Raw genomic sequence first — 21460 nt, 5'->3', positions numbered from 1 at the left:
AAAATGTCGTCTATGGCGATCATTCGCAAGTAACTGATGCTGTCTGACTGCTTCTCGTACTAACTCTTATTCAGAACTCCTTTTTTACAATAGTTATAGCGATTTATTTCTGATACCTATATACAGTCGGCTCTTGAGGTCCCGCCTACTGCGTTACCGGCAATTAAATTGCTTCTTCCCACTTTCGCTGTTATACCCAAAGTTCCTCATTATACATTCTTTGTTTTTTTCCTCCGAAGTCCAACAACCGCCTCCGAGTAGACTGCCATCGCAACTCTGAACCTGCATGGAGCGACGTCATCAGCCTCACTGCGTTTGCTCCATGGCGGCACACTACTTGCCGCGTCAACGAAAGTCCGCGCCGGTTGCTGGCTTGGTGTTTGTATTATCTGCACATATAAAAACCAAATACTTCCGCAGTATTTATGCAACTCAATTTTATCATTCAATTAGAATTTGTGCTAGGCCAGGAGCAATAGATGGTGCATGCAACAGAACACTTGTCGTCTGTTAGACCACACACCGACTACTCTACCATGCCTCTCTCCATATTGTAAATTCCCCTTCATACCTCAGCCCACTTGGTATTCCCCCTAAACTCAAACAGCATTGTAGGGACTCTTCAACTGGATTGGAATTGCATCTCAGCACTGAACAAAGTGGGGGATCCTACCTGAAACCCAGATGTTAGTGCTTTAATCAAATGAACCTATATTTTCCAGGGACCTCCTTTATTGCCAGAATGCAACAGGCCTACTAGAGAAACCGCCTTCCTCTCCATCCTCTTCTGGAGTACTGCTGAATGGTATGGGATCTGCATCAGATAGGATTGGTGGAGGAAGTCGAAGAAGTTCAGAGGACAGGTCGTTTTATATTATTGCAAAATACGGGAGACAGTACCATAGATATGATATGCGACTTGAGGTGCAATCATTAAAATAAAGTATTTTTGTTGCAGCAGGTCCTTTTGTGAATTTTAAGCAACAATTTTCTCCTCCAAGTGGGAAAATATTCTGTTGGTAGCCACCTACATAGGTTGAAATGATCATCATAATAAAATAAGAGAAATCAGAGCGTGCACTGAAAGATCTAAGTGTTCGCTTTTTTTCCATGCTGTGCGAGAGCCGAAGGTGGTTCAATGAACATTCTGCCATGCACTTAATTGTGAATTGCAGAGTAATCATGTAGACATAGTAGGTGCAAGCCCTAGATTTGACAGAAGTCTACTTCTGTTCTTACCTATTCTACTGGCATATATTACTTATGTGTTGCAGAGACTTATCTTCTGTTCTTTCTATGAAGCATCTTCTTGATGGAGTTGCTGACAGAGATGCTGACCACCTACTGGCTACATAAGAAATGTGACATTCCTGCTGTCATCAGTTCATACACTGTTTTATTTCAGAAAACAGGTGAAGTGTGTGTGATTGTCTGAGGCAATGAAATTAACAATGCTGACGCTATGTAATGTGTAATTCATGCGAGCGACTATTCATTCATGTGAGGTACTGAACCAAAATCAACAATTCAGTGCAAATTTGATTATACCTTCCTGGAGACTGGAAACCCCTATATTAGTGTGTCACTTTGTCTAATGGCCTTAACATATTCCATCACTCTTTAAAGATGGCTAGAGGTTAGAACATGACCTTCATGATTTCATACACAATTAGACATGCACCCTATGGGGGTTGTATTGGATGGGGTAGGCAGAAGGAGTGAGAAAAAGGAGGAATAGTTGGGGAAGGGTAGCTAGCACCTCAGAGGACAGCAACACAACAGAAATGCGGGAGTAGTGATGGCAGGTGCACAAGCTCGAGCTCAGTATCTGACATGGGCACCATGGCTCTGATGAGGTGCAGTGCACTATGATGGTGACAAGGAGGAATGGATTATGAAGGGGAACTGTTAATTCGAGGGTGTGGGTGTAGTGGGCTAGCAGAAGTTGAGGCCAGGGGAATTAGGAGAGCAAAAGTTGTGTTGCACAGATACCTTTTATCTGCGAACTTCAGAGGATTTGGTGCTGGAAAAAAGTATCACAAAGGCAAGGGTTGTGAAGCAACCATAGAATTCTAGCATATTGTGCTCTCAGCAGTGTGTTGTGCCACTGGGTGGTCAGCTCTGCCCTCTGCCATAGTTTGGTGGTGGCCATTCATTCTGGTGGACAGTTGGCTTTTGGCCATGTCCTCAAAACACAAAGTGCAGTGGTAGGAACACAGCCAGTATACGACTGGGCTGCTTTCACAGGTGGTTCTGCCTCTGATGAGAGAACATAATCCTATGACAGTACTGGAGTAGGATATGCAAGGTAGGTGAACTGGCATGTTTTGCACCTTTAGCAAGGTGTTTTTAAGTCGGAGGAGCATAGGGATTGACCAGGAGGAATTGTAGGTTGGGTGGGTGACAGAATGTCACTTTAGAAAGAGTGGGAAGGCTCTTGGGTAGGATGTAGCTCATTCCTGAGCATTAGGGCAGATAATCAAAGCCATGGTAAAGGATATGGTTCAATTGCTCCAGTCAGCACACCCTGTAGTACCAGTTGCGAAAGTTTCAACTAAATCGGACGCTGTTCTATGAACTACTCGCCAGCTAGACTACAATTAAAACACTATCCTAAGAACAAACCCCCACATTTCATCTCCAAATCTACCACCCCTCCTCAAACATAGCTCCTATCAGAATTTTATATCTTTCTTTTTCCTTCCCTGTGTGCGACAACAATGCTCAGATTCACCAATTTGTCATTCCATTTCACGTTTTCCTAACACCATTCCATCACAAAAACACACATCAAAAGAAGTTTAGCTTCACCCCAGTTCCCAGAACTCAGGAAGATAGACATTGACTGTGGATATTGTATCGACACAGTCACTTTGACTGTTCAGAGATGCCGGTAAACCCACCCAAAGATGTAAAGAACCATATATGAGCAGTACCTATTAGACGGAAATGGTCTGACAGCTGATCAGTTCCAGTCATTCCACCAGGAAGGAGGTACACGGCTCGTGTTCTCTGTAGTTCAACCACGCCTAGACGATCAATACCGCGGTTCGATCATGTTCGCATTGTTACTTTGAGCCAGGAAGGGCTCTCAACAAGGGATATCCCGAAGTGAACCAAAGCGACATTGTTCAGACAGGGAGGAGATACACAGACAGGAACTGTCGATGACATGCCTCACTCAGGCCACCCAAGGGCTATTACTGCGGTGGATGACCACTACCTACGGATGACGACTTGGAGGAACCCTCACAGCAATGCCACCATGTTGAATAATGCTTTTCATGCAGCCACAGGATGTCACGTTACAACTCAAACTGTGCGCAATTGACTGCATGATGCGGAACTTCACTCCAAACATCCATGGCAAGGTCCATCTTTGCAACCATGACACCATGCAGTATAGATTGGCCCAACAACATGCTTAATGGACCACTCAGGATTGGCATCACATTCTCTCCACCAATATGGGAGTTGCATATGCCTTCACCAGACAATCGTCGGAGACGTGTTTGGAGGCAACCCAGTCAGGCTGAATACCTTAGACACACTGTCCAGTGAGTGCAGCAAGGATGGGAGGTTCCCTGCTGTTTTGGGGTGGCATTACATGGGGCCGACATGCACCACAGGTGATCATGGAAGGCACCGTAATGGCTGTATGATATGTGAATGCCATCGTCCGACCGATAGTGCAACAATATCGGTTGGCGAGGAATTCGTCTTCATGGATGACAATTCGTGTCCCCATCTTGCACATCTTATGAATGACTTCCTTCAGGATAATGACATTGCTCAACTACAGCGACCAGCATGTTCTCCAGACATGAAACCTATCGAACATGCCTGGGATAGGTTAAAAAGGGCTGTTTATAGACAACGTGACCCACCAACCACTCTGAGGGATCTACAACAAATCTCCGTTGAGGAGTGGGACAATCTGGGCCAACAGTGCCTTGATGAACTTGTGGATAGCATGCAAGAGGATGTGCTACCGGGTATTACAGGTACTGGTGTGTACAGCAATCTAGACCACCACCACTGAACGTTTCGCTGTATGGTGGTACAACATGCAATGTGTGGTTTTCACGAGCAATAAAATGGACGGAAATGATGTTTATATTGATCTCTATTCCAATTTTCTGTAAAGGTTCCGGATCTCTCGGAACTGTGGTGATGCAAAACTTTTTTTGATGTGTGTACATCACTGCACTATCTAGCTGCATCAGTTAATAAAAGTATCCCTATCCCTTGCTAAAATCCAGTCTCATATCCTTTTCTCTAAAAGCTGACTAAGCCATGGAATCTCCCCCCCCCCCCCCTTCCCCAACAGCCTAAATGTAAAAATTCCCTTCACTGAATTGCAGCCATCTTTCTATAGTAATTTCACATAGCAGATTCTGCCAGTTCCTGTCCCTCAAAAATCTGGTACTGCAGAAATATGTCACCATGATTCAGGCATCACAGAACCACCTCTGCTCCCTCTTCAAGGTATTGTTGGCGTGCAATCCCCACTATGTACACAACATCACAAAAAGTGAAAGTTTTGCCCTCCATTGGTCTGGAAGAGCTCTCCAGACACCACCTCCATAAATTATCAAACTTGCTGACATCCTACTCCCAACTTGGAGTATCACCATGCATCAATACCTATCCTACCCACACTGAACCTCTCTGTCAACCCTTCATGTGCAACACATACCCTGCTTTGGTGACTTTTTTGCCATGTTCTCCAAAACTCCATTCCAACGACAAAATCCAAAACTCAAATGAACCCGAAACATTGTTGTTAACCTTTTTACCAAGAAACCTCCATTCTATAGGTGTTTCAGCCGTACCTAAAAGCCTTACTTCTATCACACACACAGGTTTAACCATGTTGGGCTCGTCCAAGACCTACTCTCCTCCTCCCAATCCCTACAATCTACACTCTTCTTTGCTACCAATCCCCCAAACAGTGCCAATCCAATACCAACATTAAACTCTGCCTCAGCCATTTATATGAATATTCAACCATCCATCCAGGAATTCCTTACTTCCAATTTGGCCTCATATTCCCTCCCCAAGAACACAAACCTCTCAACGGAAGACAGACTCCGATTTAATGCGACGGCACCTTGACCAAGCTGTAATTGCACCGGCCGTGATGCCACAGTGATGCCTAGTCACAGTGGTCAGTGTTTCTTGTAGCGCATGGCAGTGCACTTGAGCAGCTGGAATAGAGAAGTCTTCAGTCGATGATCTCATGCTGACTGCTGTGATTCTGGATAAAGAAGAGCCAAAATGGAAGTGGGTTCATCAGGCATGGAAAAATAGAGCAACAAAAGGGGAATTTGTGACTTTGTACAGGGTACTGATTTGCTGAGCAAAGTTTTACAAACAATTCAGAATGTCAGAAAATTCATTACTGAAAAAGTTGGAAGTTCGTCTAAAAAAAAGCAAAACACACACTCGAGAAAAGCCATCACACCAAGAGAATGGCTCGGTGTTTGCTTGAGGTTTGTTAGTATATATCATAATTAACATATGCTTTGAGAGGTTATTGCTAGTTAATTACATGAAATCAACATTTGTCATGATTGGCTACTGATGTATAGTCTTGAGTGTTTTCTTCTGTTTCATGCGATTCTGATTTATTATCGTCATAGCCATTTGCAAAAACTCTGTTTGCTGTATCTGCACTGTCTACTGTTTTTCAGATATTTGGTCACTCGAGATAGGCTAAACATGATTTCATTTAGTTATCACATGGGGGAGTAAGGTTCACAAGATCATGCAAGAACCTGTAAGATAATTATAAACAATATGATGGACGAATATAAGCCTCCTATGACAAAAGAAACGTGGAAGAACATATCCAAGGATTTTTATGAAATGTGGAAGTTTCTGAACTATATAGGAGCTTTAGATGGGAAACAGTTTACTATACAGGCCCCTTCGAACACTGGATCACTTTCCTGTAACTACAAAAAAAAAGACATTTTCCATAATTTTGTTGGACCTCGTAGACACTCAAAGTAACTTTATTGCTGTCAGTGTTGGAGCATATGGAAAGAGTGATGGTTTTATTCTAATTCAAAATTAATTAAAGTGCTTCGACAAGGTTCCTTGAATGTATCAGCATATTCTACCATAGTCAAGTTCCATACATAATTGTAGCTGATGAAGCATTTCCTCTAAAAATGTACTTCATGCAACAATATTCAGGACATAATTTGGGCAACTGAAAGTGTAGCTTCAACTCTCATCTCAGTTATGCCAGGAGGACATCAAAGAACAGTTTTAATGTATTGTCTCAAAAATTTAGACTTTACAATAGGCAGATTCAAGCTGATCCAAAATATATAAATTACATAATTAAGGCCACTTGCATACTGCTTAATTCTATCATCCCTGAGGTAGATTGAAGAAAGCTTCCAGCTGGGGAAGGTGTTTCAGAGTACATTGGTACAGAATAATCTGCCAAGTGAGACAATTCTGGAGCTACATACAATTATGTCACTCAGCAAGTCAATACGAGCACTGCAGGTGACTCATTTAGATTTACCAGGAGAGAACAAAAAAAATGGATATATTTTATGTAAGGAGAAATATTCACTAAATCCTTCTGTTCTGAGGCTGGGTGTAATCTTTTGCCTACCTTGTTTGTATTCATTGACAAATTCAGAAATATATATTTGTATTACCAGTTGTTTTTATTTATGTTCTTATTTTGTTCCATAGTATTATTCTTGAGATCTGTTTCATAGATCGCTCAGATTTTGGATATAATGTAATGAACACACACACAAACACACACACACACGAATAACAGTAAATTTTGACCCTTTATTGTCAAATAAATATCTGAAACCAACATTCATCCACCATAGCTAATCAAAACATGCTCATAACAAATCAAATAGATGTTACATATGTAAGAAATAAACCCGATATCTGTGTGTTAGTTTATGTACGTGCAAAGCGTGTTGAAAACACTTTCATTTAGACATTGAAATTAATCATGACTGTAACATAAAAATGAAGGTTTAACTAAATGTAAAACTGTCTTTTAACTTTGTTTCCATTCGGCAGGAGGGTGAGCATACTGTTTCAATGGACAGGTGAGTGAAGTGGCCTGTTGGCCCTGATCAATAGACAGTGCTGTTTGTAATTCATTCCCTGAAGTAGTCTGATGATAGATTCCTTTCCAACTGTTGCAATAAATGGTTGAGAGAAATTGACTGTTGGCTTTGATTAATAGATGATGTACTGTGACATTCATTCCCTGACGTAGAGTGATGAAAGCTTCCAGCTGGGTGAGGTAGTTCAGAGTACATTGGTACAGAATAATCTGCCAAGTGAGACAATTCTGGAATCTGCTGGTGGTCCATACACATTTTGAACTCATATTTTTGAACAGCAGCAAATATATCTGCTTTGGCATAATGTCAGTAACGTGGGGGCTACGTTTTTCAAAGCCGGAGCTAAAAAAAGCGTCAACAGGGTGTAGTGGTGATGAAGGGCAAAGTGTACTTACTTTCTTTGTAATGAGGTACAATGGTAGTTTTTCGGAGAGCAGCATTTGGTACCAGTTTTTCTTCTTCTTCTTCTTCTTCTTCTTCTTCGTTCTTCTTCTTCAATGGTACAGTCTGTTGGGTTTGGATTGCATGGGGTGGGGCTTTGTGATTCTACACATTCAGGATTACTGGCCTCTGTTGTATATTCTTCAATGTTTTCTTATTTTTTGTGAGATTCTGCTTCACTGCTGCTAAAACCACCTGGGACATTTTCATTTGTTCTTTCACCATCAATGTTAGTCCTGGTTTCCCACTCCTCAAAGCATTATTCCAAAAAGCTCATATGCTCTGAATATTTATAAAGCTTTAAATTTTTGTTCTGTTGGCCACTCACTGAATTAGTTTTCTTCAAAGATTTTCTGAAGTTCTCTAATATTTTCCCATCTAGCTATACGCAACAATCCTGAAATATACAAAAAAGTTATTTTAGCAGCTGAGGTTCTTTCAGTCTCAATTTCAAAAATCAGCTATTTACCCTACTGTCAACTTTTTCAGATATTTGGCCACTGGAGACGTGCTAAACAGGCTGTCATTTAGCTATCACATGAGGCATAGTGCAGTCCACAAGATCGTATGAGGAACCTGCAGAATATATTTAAGCAATGTAATGGACAAACTGATGCCTACTCCGACAGATTAAATGTGAAAGAATATGCTGGTTTTTATGAAATGTGGATTTTTTTCCAACTTTATAGGTGCTTTGGATGGGAAACACTTTTCTATTCAGGCTCCTTCGAACGCCGGATCTCTATTCTTTAATTATAAAAAGACATTATCCATAATTTCATTGCCTCTTGTAGACACTCAATGTAAACAGCTATACAGCTATTGATGTCAGGGTATATGGAAAAGTAAATGTTACAGTTGCAGCAAGCAGTCTCAAAAAACAATCTTTGACCTATTGGCTGTATTCACTTATGTAAAATTAGATACATACACATATGTACTTACCAGTGTTTTAATCTCTATTCCTATTTAATTCCAGAGGGTGTTATTCAGCTCCATATCTATGTATTTGGGACTGAAGAGATCATACAACAGATGTTAGTTGCACATTAAATCAATAAGTTTTTCATCATTCATGTTTATGATGATAAACTACTGCACAACAATGCACCCAACATGTGTAGCAGCCGTAAAGTGAGAAAATATCTACTGCAAGAAATACAGCAATCTCAGTACAGCGCCGGCAGCAGCACGGTTTGCACTGTCATGGTCATGCCATTCCTAGAACAATACTTTCACACACGTAGCTGGTCTTTTAACTGGCCGGTCATGGCACTATTGCATTAGTGAAGAGCGTGAAGCTTTAATTATCCTCCCTGCAGACAAAAGATCCACTACTATCATGATGAATCACAATGAATTTCAAGAACTTTTTCCAATTTCCATCAGGAGGATACAGCAACCAGTGACAAAAGTTTTGAAGGCATCCAAGACTTGTATCTCTTCAAAGCAACGACTATTTGACAGAAAGCTTCCACCAACTAGCTGATTCCTCGAACTACAAGATCTGCCAAAGTGATCACATCCTAGAAGTTCAACATAACTTCTAAACCCTACCTGAAATGCTTAGGCCCACCCCAAAATCTCTTCCCCCAAGTCCATATTCATTCTTACCCCAACAATCTCCCCATCACTTACACACTCACCTCCTAATGCTTCCTAAAATCCACGATACCCCACTGTAGCTGGTTACTGTGCTCCCACTGAAAGAATATCCACTCTTTGTCAATGAACACCCAAACCAATTGCTTTAAGCACAGCATCTCATATGAAAGATACTAACGACTTCCTTCACTATTTCTTGACCATCCCCAGCCCATTACTACCTGGATTTCTATTCGTTACTGTTGATCCGACCTCCATACACACCAATATTCCTTATACTCATTGCCCTACCGCTATCAAATATTACTCTCAAAGTCCTTCAGACTCCAAACCCACTATCTTATATCTGCACATCTTACTAACTATATCCTCAAACACAATTACTCTCTTGAGGAAGATATACAAACAAACCTGTGGCGTAACCATGGGAACCTGCATGGCACCCTCCTATACCAACCTAATTACCAGTCATCTAGAGAAAATCTTCATAGATTCTCAAAACTCCCTAGTCAAGTTCAGGTTCACTGATGATATTTTCACGATTTTGACTCAGAGCCAAGACAGTCTATCCTCGTTCCTCCAGAACCACAACATCATCTGCCCCATCCACTTCACCTGATCCTTCTCAATTAAGTGTGCCACCTTCCCAAATATTGATCTCCACCTTCCTGATAGCTCTATCCACACCTCAGTCCCTATGAAACTCAACATTTTGACAGCTGTCATCCCCTGTATCTCAAAAAATCATTCTCATCAGCTTGACCAAGCATGGGTGGCGTATCTACAATTACAGGAATTCTCTTGCCAAGTATGATAAATGTCTCAAAGACAGGCACTACCCTCCAAATCTAATCTGTAAATAGATTTCCCTTGTGATATCATCACATATCACTCATCATCCCATCACCCATCAGAAACAAGCTGCAAAGTAGCACCCATCTCATCACCCAGCACCACCCCAGACTACAGCAACTGAACCACATCCTGCACTAGGGATCTGATTAGCTGCCATAAAGTCAGAAAATGAGGGGCATCCTACCTAAGATCCTTCCTATTCCTCCTATTCCAGTTCTGTCATGGGCTTATATCACCCCATCAGTGGCCAGGCCGCCTGTGAAAGCAGCTGCGTCATATGTTGGAAGTAGTCACAATCAAGCTACGGTGGCCCATTACAAATAGTATTGTAAGGTGCTTAAAAATGTTATTAGCAAGGCAAAAAGTATGTGGTATGCAAATAGAATAGCCAATTCACAGGATAAAATTAAAGCCATATGGTCAGTTGTGAAGGAAGTGTGTGGTCAGCAGCACAAGGTTGACGATATTAAAGTCAGTTTGCAGTAATAATATTTCTGTTACTGATAAACCAGATATATGTACAGTATTTAACAACCATTTTCTGAGCATTGCTGGTGAATTAAATAAAAATTTAGTATCTACAGGAAATCATATAAATTTATTAGCAAATGCCTTTCCGAGATTGATGTCTGAAATACTCCTCTGTGAAAGAGATAGACGGGCTGGCCAGTACTTACCTCAGCTCAGTACAGCCGATAGATACACAAAAAACAACCGAAAATTTACGTTCCTAGCTTTCGAAATAAATGTTCCTTCACCAGGGAGGAAAGAGGGGAAAGAAAGGGAAGAAGGGAAAGTGGATTTAGTTACTCACAACCCAGGTTATGAAGCAACAGGGAAAGGAAAAGGAAAACAGGATGTAGGCATGGTTGTCAGAGGGAAGCCAAAGATATTCTACTGTAAGTACTGTACCAGCTTCAAACCAAAGAGGATGCATACAGAAGTAAAGAGGTATATAGTATAAAGATGTAGGATGAAAAGTTGCATGAATGGCTAAAGAGGAAAGGGAAAGAGGAGAAGACTGAAGAGTAAATGGGAGTGAGGTTGGTTAACATAGGTTCAGTCCAGGGGGATGGCGGGATGAAAGGATGTGTTGGAGTGCAAGTTCCCATCTCCGCAGTTCAGAGGGACTGGTGTTGGGTGGGAGAAGCCAAATGGCACATACGGTGTAGCAGGTTCCTAGGTCCTTAGAATTATGCTGGAGGGCATGCTCCGCTACTGGGTATTGGACATCTCCTAGGCGGACAGTTCGTCTGTGTCCGTTCATACGCTCAGCCAGTTTAGTTGTTGTCATACCAATGTAAAAGGCTGTGCAGTGCAGGCATGTGAGCTGATAAATGACATGTGTAGTTTCACACGTGGCCCTGCCTTGAATTGTGTATGTTTTACCAGTAGCAGGGCTGGAGTAGGTGGTTGTGGGGGGATGCATGGGGCAGGTTTTGCAGCGGGCTCGGTTACAGTTTATTTCCAACAATAAGCAGCTTTCACTCGGTTAATACTCGGCAGAAATCAAACCTCCATTTGGATCGGACTTCCTTAACTCTTGTGCAAAAAGGTGTGCAGTATACTGCTGCATCCATTTTCAATAAGCTGCCACTAATTCAAAAATCTTAGCAGTAATCCACGTGCTTTCAAATTGAAACTGAAGGGTTTCCTCCTCCTATTCTGTCGAGGAGTTCTTTGAAAAATTAAGATGATTCTCATTGTATTGCTGATAGCATTTGCTTACAGTTATGGACTGATTTTCTTTCAGGTTTATGAACATTTATTTTTATCTGTTATTACTTTTTATGTTGTAAGTTCATGTACTGACACGTTCCATGACCTTGGAGATTTGCTCCTCAATTTGTTCCTACGGAACTTGACATTTAAATAAATAAATAAAATAAATACCAGCTCTGCTGCAGTCACTGCGCAGCTTTCATATTGGTATGACCACCAACCTGCTGTCCACCAGAAGGAACAGCGAAGAGTAAGAAGACTACCCTTTGGCACAACATGCAGCTGGACATGACAGGCTTGATTTCAAAGGTTACTTCACTACCGAGCCATCTGGACCTCCACTCCACCAATAGCTCTTTTGAAATGATCAGATAGGAGTTGTCATTACAACACATTCTCTGCTCCAGAAATTATCCTGGCCTCAACCTATAACAACATACAGTCCCCATAACCTCCAGCCAACAACTTCCTTTCCCTCTGCCTACCACCTCCTTTCTGTTCTCATACCCCACCCTCTGTCTGTGTCACCATCTGCCAATGCAACTTCCCTTCTTTCCCCACTAGACTCCTTTTTGCCCCTGCTCCCCCCTCCCCACCACCCTTTTCCACATCCTCCCAAAGCTACAGCTATTGTCAGTCTGGTTCTGCACACTTCACCAGACAGCCCTCTTCTCTCCCCCCACCTGTACACTGCAATCCTTTCCCCTTCCCCAACCCCTCCAGATTTCTGCTTCCAGTCTACATGACATTTGCATTCTGGTCTGAGCTGCCAGAGATGGGTGCACGAGGTACGCTTGCTTGTGTGAATGAATAGGTGTGTGTGTGTGTGTGTGTGTGTGTGTGTGTGTGTGTGTGTGTGTGTGTGTGTGTGTGAGTGCGCGCGCGCGCGCGCGCGCGCGTGTAGGACAGAGAAAGACATTTACAAATTTCAAAAAAATTAATTTATTGCTTAGTTACAAAAGTTACACATTTTTATTAATACTTTGTTTGGCACTGGACTTTTTATGAGGTCTTTATGTTCCATTAGGGTTCTGCAATGGAGATAGTACCAACCCCAGTGCAGAGGCAGTGGTATATGACATGTATTGAATTTTTATAGACACTATGATGTAATAGGTAGGCCCCACGGATCTTTCTTTTGATGAAGGAGTTCCAGAGATGATTCACATATTTTTGCAAGTAAATCTTGAAGTCCTTCTGTAGTATACACCTGATGGACAAACAAACACTATTGAATTATTCACTGTTATACAGAAAGCACAATAATACAGATTTAAACAGACAGCAAAACTGATACATTATCTCAGCAGGCATACTGTCACTGCCTTTGCTGAGGCCATTGTCTACACAGTGGACACATGATTTTATTGATGTAAAAGAAGTAAATTTTAACAAAATAATTTTAAAACTCAATCGTCAACAAGTAATTTTGGTGTATGTCCATTGTAAGTACATGAAATGGTCCCCGATATAAGAGAGAGAGAGAGAGAGAGAGAGAGAGAGAGAGAGAGAGAGAGATCAATTAGACTTGATCACAGTAAAAATTACAAAGTTACACATGAAATAGTAAGAATAAGTAATGCTACCTATTTCCTAAGGCCATAACCTAGGTTTGATGTATGCCTGACTCTCAAAAGGAGACTAATTACTGACCAATATTATCCTCAAACATACTGTGTCAGCTTGTTAAATTTCCATCTGATACAGGAATATATGATCCAAAGATACATTTACAGCAACTGCCAAAATAACTTTTTTTGTATTTAGTTTCTAAACCAACACTAACATTATTACATGATTAAATGTGGCTGAGAAACACATCTTTTGTGCTTGTCACTGGTATTTGTAAACAACACGCTGCTGTAGAGTGAAAATTTAATGCTGGAAACAGCCCCCAGGCTGTGGCGAAGCCATGTCTCCGCAATACCCTTTCTTCCAGGAGCGCTAGTTCTGCAAGTTTCGCAGGAGAGCTTCTGTGAAGTTTGGAAGGTAGAAGACGAGGTACTGGCGGAAGTAAAGCTGTGAGGATGGGGCATGAGGTCATGCTCGGGTAGCCCAGATGGTAGCGCACTTACACGCAAAAGGCAACGGTCCCAAGCTAGAGTCTCAGTCCAGCATGTTTCATATCAGCGCACACTCAGCTGCAGAGTGAAAATTTCATTCTATCCACTAAGCATTTGCTAACATGATTGTAGTTCTTTCTTTGTGTCACTGAAAGATTTTGAAACCTCTAATTTAGTCCCTTTCCATTCATTAGCAGAGACGATGACTACTTAGCATCATTTGTAAGAGCACAAGGTAGGTCTTGAATTTCACAGTATACAGAAATGTATATGTATATACTTGCCTTGTATAATCCATAGTGTTCGTCAACAACAAGATCAGCAAGTTGTATACACTCCCTGTAGTCTCCCATTTTATGATGTAATGTGTGAAGCAATAAGACAACCTGAAATTTAAGGACTTAGGATTTATCCAGTAACAACAGAAGTAAAACAGTGGTTTTCTATTGCTAAGAAAATGTTACTGTGGGATACATTATGTAAATTAGTACTAATCTAAATGTATATGTAAAATGCAAGAAACCCAGTTTGCACAGAATTGCCTTTCCACAAACTGCTAAGTAATGTACACTAACAATAACCCTAAAATAAGGACACACACACACACACACACACACACACACACACACACACACACACACACACACACACACACACAAGGTTATCAGAGTAGGTTATATTAATATGTAATTCCCATAACTGTCTGATATTTTCATACTGTTGCTTAGAATAGGGTGGCATTCATGTTTTTCAGTAAGACTCAAACACGTTTAGCATTGAAAATGCCTCCTCCAGTGATGCTGTTTATTTGTGAGTCCAGTATTAAGTGGTGTAGCTTCCTCCAGTAAGGTAGCAACTTTTATTTTTGACTCATCCATAAAATGCTAGTGGTGTTGCAGTACAAATTTCCTGCTGAGGTACTTTCTCCTTATTGGTAAAGGTGATTCCATTGATTTGGCTAATTGTGAATTTGTCAGAGTGGATCCTAAGGCTCCTATGCATAGTTGCAACGATTTTTAATTTATACCTGTTCAATGTCTGTTGCAGCAGCTGCACAATGCAACATGTAGGCATAGTCTAAGTAAGGTCACAGCAGCTCATGGTACATATGTAGAGCTATGATGGGATCAATGACCCATGTGCTTCCCTTTATGACACAAATTATATTCAGAGCATATTTTCTTGACTAGTTCGAGCCATGATATCCTTGCATTATTTTCCTGTGAAATACAACAAGTGTATGTAAAGTCTTAACCAACACATGCATAGACATATCTTCCCAAATGGAGACAAAAAATTATGTAGATTGCCTACAGATGAAAATGTGGAACCTCATAACAGTACACAAAGGCTGATTGATGTGTTAGTAAACTTTACTGCTGATTGTATAATGTGCACCCTTCTATAACAAAAACAGGTACATAAAAATGTCTTTATTTTATTTTACACATCTAATTCTGTAGGAGCAAATGTCCATTGTCATGGAACGTGTCAGTACACTAAATTACAACAGAAAAGTAATAATAGATTAAAAAATGTTTACAAATCCTAAAAAGACAACAAACTAAGTTTAATAAATGTGATCGACAATGTAAAACAGGATTTTTTTTCCAGTAACTCCTCAACAGAACAGAAGTAGTGGCCCACAAGAAAACTCTTCAGTTTGGATTTGAAAACATGAGGATTACTGCTGAAATTTTTTAATTCATGTGATAGCTTACTGAAAAATGGATGTGGCAGAATACTCCACGGCTTTCTGCACGTGAATTAAGGAGGTGCAATCCTAATGCAGATTGCCTATCAGCCAAGTATTAAGTGAGCGAAAGCTGCTAGTTCTTGGGGAATAAACTGATGACATCAAAGAATAGATACACTGGTGACCCAAACGCTATGACCACTGCTCCCTCCTGATGTTGGATGCTGCCTGGTGGCATTATGGGCACAAGACGTGGGCTGAGCGACATGGATGACTAACCAAATAGCGAAGATATGGGCTGCAAATGGGAAATCCATTGAGATAAGTGACTTTGGCAAAGGGCACATTTTTATTATGCAGAGCCTGTGAACAAGTATCTCGAAAATGACAAACCTTGTCAAATGTTTGCATTCTACTGTCGTGAGCATCTACGGAAATAGGTAGAATGACAGTGAAATTTGGCTAGGCGCTAAATGATGGCCATCCATGACTTCACAGAATGCGGGGTTAACAGACTAGTCTGTGCTGAAAGTAGGATACATGGTGACTTGTGACATTTCTGCTGAAAGAACATAACGCTGCTGCATGCACAAGTGTTTCGAAGCACACCATTCATTGTACAATGTTGAACATGGAACTCCACCTCATACCACTCCTGCATGTTCACATGCTGACTCAGTGATATTGTCAATTAGGATTTCAGTGACAACGGGACCACTGAGATAACAATCAATAGAAATGTGTTGGCTCTTCGGGCAAATCACATTTTCGCAACATTATATTAATGGTCGTCTCCATAAATTGTGTCATTGAGGTGAATTTTGACTCAAAATGTGCAGCACGCCACAGACGCAGGTTGATGGAAGCAGTATTATGCTATGGGAGACATTCACCTGCGCTTACAAGGGACCTGTGTTAGTAATTGAAGATATGCTGCCAGCTGTGAACCATCTGCATTCCTTCATGCTCAGCGTCTTCTCTAATGGCAATGTCATTTTTCAGCAGTATAACTGTCCTTGTCTCAGAGCCAGAACCTTGCTACGGTGCTTTGAGGAGCATTATAGCGAACTCACATTGGTGTGTGTGTGTGTGTGTGTGTGTGTGTGTGTGTGTGTGTGTGTGTGTGTGTGTGTAACCCATACTGGTCACTATCTGATGCAATCACCAAATCTGCGGCTCATTATTTATGCAAACTACAGTATTCCTTATCACATCGGCACTTATCAAAGCACATACTCTGACAATTCTCTCTCGCATATCTTCAGGTGTAGTTGGAACAGATTTATAAACAATGTCTTTAATGAATCATCACAAGAAAAAAGCCAGTGGGGTCTAGTCTGGCGAATGAGCCTGCCATGACATATCTCCTCCTCGTTTAATACAATGATTTGGGAATTGTCTCTGCAACTAATTTCTAGCCATCAGCGAGAAATGTGCCAGACACCCACCGTGTTGATACCACATTCTGTTCCTTGTTCCTACAGGTATTTCTTGCAGGAATGTGGTGTAATGTGGTGTACTTCCTACCATTAAGATTTCCTTTGATGACATAGTGGCCTATAATTCTGTCCTCCTGAAACCCACACCATACATTCACCGAGCACTGTTTTTGGCATGCAACTTGCTGCAGCTAACATGGATTTTCAGGTGCCCAACAATGCATATTATGCAAATTAACATTTCCATGGTTCATGAATGTAGCTTCGTCAATAAATAAAATCAAATTAATAAATGTGTCACCCCTCTGAATCTGAAGTCAAGCCCATCAGTAGAATTCAATGCAACACACACAATCTGTACCAGTTAATTCTTGATGGAGACTGATGTGGTAAAGATGATATTTATGGAAATGCAGAACACGAACAACACTAATCTGAGTCATGCCAGATTCCCTTGCAATTTGACGCGAACTAACACAAGGATCTCAAATCACAATGGCAAGAGTACCAACTTTCGTTTTCTCATTAGCAACTTTTCTTTGCCGGATATGTTTCCGATGCATTAAAGATCCAGTTGTTCTCAATTTATCATACACATATTTAAATGTACAACATGTAGGGTGAGTACATTGAGAATATCTTTCAGCGAATAAGTCTAGCTCTCACTGAATTTCTTTGGCATTCTCCATAAATGAGAAACATATCAACTTGTTCTTTGCAGGAATACATCATTTACATTCACTTGATTTGACGATAATAGTCTTACTGTTCCTATTAGTGTTGTACTGCGAAACTGTCAAATGGTGTTTACATGTGTATGGCACATTAGATGGATACGGCATATTTGGCGAATATTTACCTTTTGCACAATATAGAAGAGGGAATTGCCAGAGCATGTGCTTCAATAAGAGCCAAAGTGATAAGGAATACACTAAATCCATGATAAGAAGATTGCAGCACTGCACTGATGCCAATGGTCATCACCTCTACCATCTTCTGTAAATGGACATTCATGCCACCTTTTTGGCCTTCGTTGATGCTTCAAAGACCTTACTGTTACACATCATTGGATTAGTCTTGGTAGCCAGTATTAGAAAATAAGTACCAAACTATAGCATCCCATTTCAAAAAACAAAGTTGACCTTCATATCTGTGACACAACCACAGCTAGCAACAAGAAACCAACATCATATTATGGCCCCCATTGCCTCATGCAACTTTTGTCCCACAAACTTTACAGCTACCATCATACTTTCAGAGTTATTCTAGGTGGCAATAGTTACTGACTCACCCCATACACACAGAGTAGTCAATGTTAGAATACCATACTAATGAACACGAGTTGACAAGAGGTTCATGATCTTACTGCTTATTGCCCAAACCGCCTCTTTCTGAGCCAAAAATACCCTTTGAGAATGGAAAGAGTTGTCCCTAACATAATACCAAATGTCATATGCAAACGAAAATAAGCAAACTAGACTACTATTCATCATTTTTGTTTCTCCAGAAGTTATTCTTGTTTTAACTCAGACTAAAGCTAAAATTTATTTGCCATGAGTGAGAAGTGTATGACTTACCGTAGGATTGTTAGTTCAGGGGTGTGGTGCGAGGCTTGTTGCAGTTTCTTTTATGTGAGTGACTGTAGCGGCATGGGAATTGGGAAAATAAACAAGGCTCATTGGTTGCATAGGATCTGCTGTAGAAAAAGGAACATAGTGGAACAGGAGAAGATTGTCTAGGTCTGCCTGAAGGGCAGTAAAGTGAAACAAGATCTGGAAATGTTAAGGGGGGGGGGGGGGGGAGAAGGGAAAAGAGAGGTGGGAAGTGACAACAGGTTATAGGAGAAATAGGAATAGGACATTCTCAGACAGTGTGGTTGTGAATGTGGGAAACAGGTTTGATCTGTTGTCACAGTTGGAAACTTAAGAGCCACAAATAGATGTAGACAGTACACAAAAAAATTTCAAAAAGTGTTTGAAAAGTAAGAAGTCAGAAAAAGCTGTGAAGAAGAAGTTTTGTTGTTAGATAGTTCACATGGTAGAGGTATTGGCCAACTGTTGCAGGATCAATTAGGGTCAGGTGATAGAGGATGTAGGTTCACTTTGTAAAGACTTCACAAAGGAAGACACGGTGGTAATAGGGGGTGGGGAGGACAACAGCATAGATGGGAACCCTTATTATTCAATTGAACGTGACCTGGTCAATATAGCTTCAGCAACGAGACACACTGGTGTTGGCTTGTCTCTGTTCTGAGGTGCCATGACTGGCCTCATTTAAACTCCTCTGTTAGGAGAGTTAATTTAGAGGTAACAGCTGCTTGGATCAGATATGGGGTTTCATATCAGTGTGGTTCCTGTTGACCATCAGCAGGTGGGACTATATTAGGCATGGCTTTCACCTCAACAGGAAAGCGAAGGGAAAACTGTCTGGCCTAATAGCAAATAACTTGAGGGGGGGGGGCACTGTCACAAGTGGTAAAGTACCAGTGGTTAAAAGTGACAGATCAGCAGTTTTTTTAGGGTAGGGAGGGCATAAACAAAAGATGTTCAGAGAAAGGCTGAAAATGAAATTCACATTGATAAAAGAGGCAACCAGAAAACAAATTCTAAAACACGCAATTCAAGCAGACAGCCTCTGATTGAAACTAGAGATATTCAAAAAATTGACAGGAATATTAGGTTCATCCAGCTGTAATTCAGCCATCACAAAATCAGTTATCCTTACTGCATCAGAATATCTGAGCACTAAGGAGCAAGCTTAATGAGTTGTTTATTTGTGCTGAAGAATTAGAGTTGAGCAAACCAGTTGATATAATCAGCCTCTCTGATCATCATGTGACTACTGGTATAGAAGTGTTAAATGTTACAGGATTCAAGTGAGCTTCTTATTTCTGTGGAGAAAGGAGGAGTTGCCATATTTGTCAGAAACTGTTTTATTTTCAAGAATTCTGATATTAATAAATTTTGCTCAGAGCTGCACTTATAAGCTTGTACAACCGAAGTAGTATTTAATAATAAGTCCTTTATAATAGTAGGTATATACAGATCATCTTCAAGAAATTTTAACCTCTTCATAAAAAATGTGGAAGCTCTGGTATTCCATCCCATAGTAAAAAAACAAGGAAATAGTGGTTGCTGGGGATTTTAATGTGGATTTATTGAAAAGCTCTGTCAGTAAACAATTATTGCCGTCACTAACACTATCATTCAATTTAGTTCCTACCGTAAACTTTGCTACTAGGATATGTAAATGCTCTGATACTGTTATTGTTAATATCTTTGTAGACAAATCTAGGGAAAAAAGTCATATCACAAAACCAATACTAAATGGGCTATCTGATCATGACATGCATCATCTTGTGTTAAATGTTGAAACTTGTCAGGATAAAAAAATTTATTACCCTCCTGTACTCAGATTTAATAGATAAGTCAAAAATTGAGAAATTCAGGAAATTGCTCAAAGACATGGTCTGTATAGATATTTACAATACACCTGATTCAAATGGAATATACAAAGCATTCATTAATAAAGTTTCCTCCACTTCTGAAAACTGTTTTCCTCCAAAGGTTACTCAAATCACACAGAAGTCAAAAAGTAAATTGTGTATTACACAAGGAATAAATATATCATGTAGGACAAACAGGAGACACTATGTACTATCTAGGAACAGCTCTGATGTTAGAACTGTAATGTATTACAAAGAATACTTCAAAACAGTGAAGCACGTAATCCAGAAATCGAAACAGCTTTATTATGAGAAAAAGATAATTACATCAGGTATCAAAATAAAAACTGTATAGGACATTGTGAAGACAGAGACAGGAGGGGCCAAAAAGGAAGAGGAACAGATAGCTCTAAAAATAAATGAGACTTTGGTAACAAGTACATGTAGTGTTGCAAACCTCTTAAACAAGTACTTCATTTCTGTTACTGACAGCTTGGGGTTATCAGGTTTGGAAAACAGTGCAATGGAGTATCCGAGACCAGTCTTTAAAAATAACTTCGGTAAAATGGAAATGACACTGACGTCTCCTAAAGAAGTAGCACCCATTATAAAACCCATAAAATGTAAGTATTCCAGTGGGTACAATAGCATGTCAACAAAGCTATTCAAAAGAGTGCTCAGGCGAGTTGAGTTCTATCTCAAGTTATTTGTGTAATCATTCTCTTATCAGCGGACCATTTCCAGATTGGCTAAAATATGCTGAAGTTAAGCCTCTCTACAAGAAGGGGTTAAAGAGATACCACCAAAAGAAGAAATTGATGGAATGCATGACGAGATAAAAGAAATTATTCAGGTAGTGAAGGGAGATGAAAATTTAATAGTCATAGGTGACTGGAATTCGTGAGTAGGAAAAGGGAGAGCAGACAACATAGTAGGTGAATATGGATTGGGGGTAAGCAATGAAAGAGGAAGCTGTCTGGTAGAATTTTGCACAGTGCATAACTTAATCATAGCTACCACTTGGTTCAAGAATCATAAAACAAAGTTGTATACATGGAAGAATCCTGGAGATA

General features: G+C 40.4%; 1 protein-coding gene and 1 pseudogene across 2 annotated transcripts in view; both read right to left on the bottom strand.

The window, feature by feature from the left end:
- Positions 1–209: 209 nt before the first annotated feature.
- LOC126345892 (uncharacterized) lies at positions 210–8639 on the bottom strand (annotated as a pseudogene).
- A 4023-nt stretch (positions 8640–12662) lies between these two features.
- LOC126344146 (nuclear pore complex protein Nup107-like) overlaps positions 12663–21460 on the bottom strand; it is a 217617-nt gene continuing 208819 nt past the window's right edge. For both annotated transcript variants that reach the window (XM_050001997.1, XM_050001998.1), the window contains 2 exons: positions 14092–14193; positions 12663–12954 (listed from right to left, as the gene is read on the bottom strand). In XM_050001997.1, the coding sequence (XP_049857954.1) occupies positions 12847–12954; positions 14092–14193 (210 nt within the window). In that variant the 3' untranslated portion in view covers positions 12663–12846. The remainder of the gene's footprint in view (positions 12955–14091; positions 14194–21460) is intronic.

The sequence above is a fragment of the Schistocerca gregaria genome, chromosome 1, assembly GCF_023897955.1.
Source record: "Schistocerca gregaria isolate iqSchGreg1 chromosome 1, iqSchGreg1.2, whole genome shotgun sequence".
Lineage (NCBI taxonomy): Eukaryota > Metazoa > Arthropoda > Insecta > Orthoptera > Acrididae > Schistocerca > Schistocerca gregaria.
The sequence above is the reverse complement of the archived record's forward strand: the minus strand, read 5'-3'. Positions and strand labels throughout refer to the sequence as shown.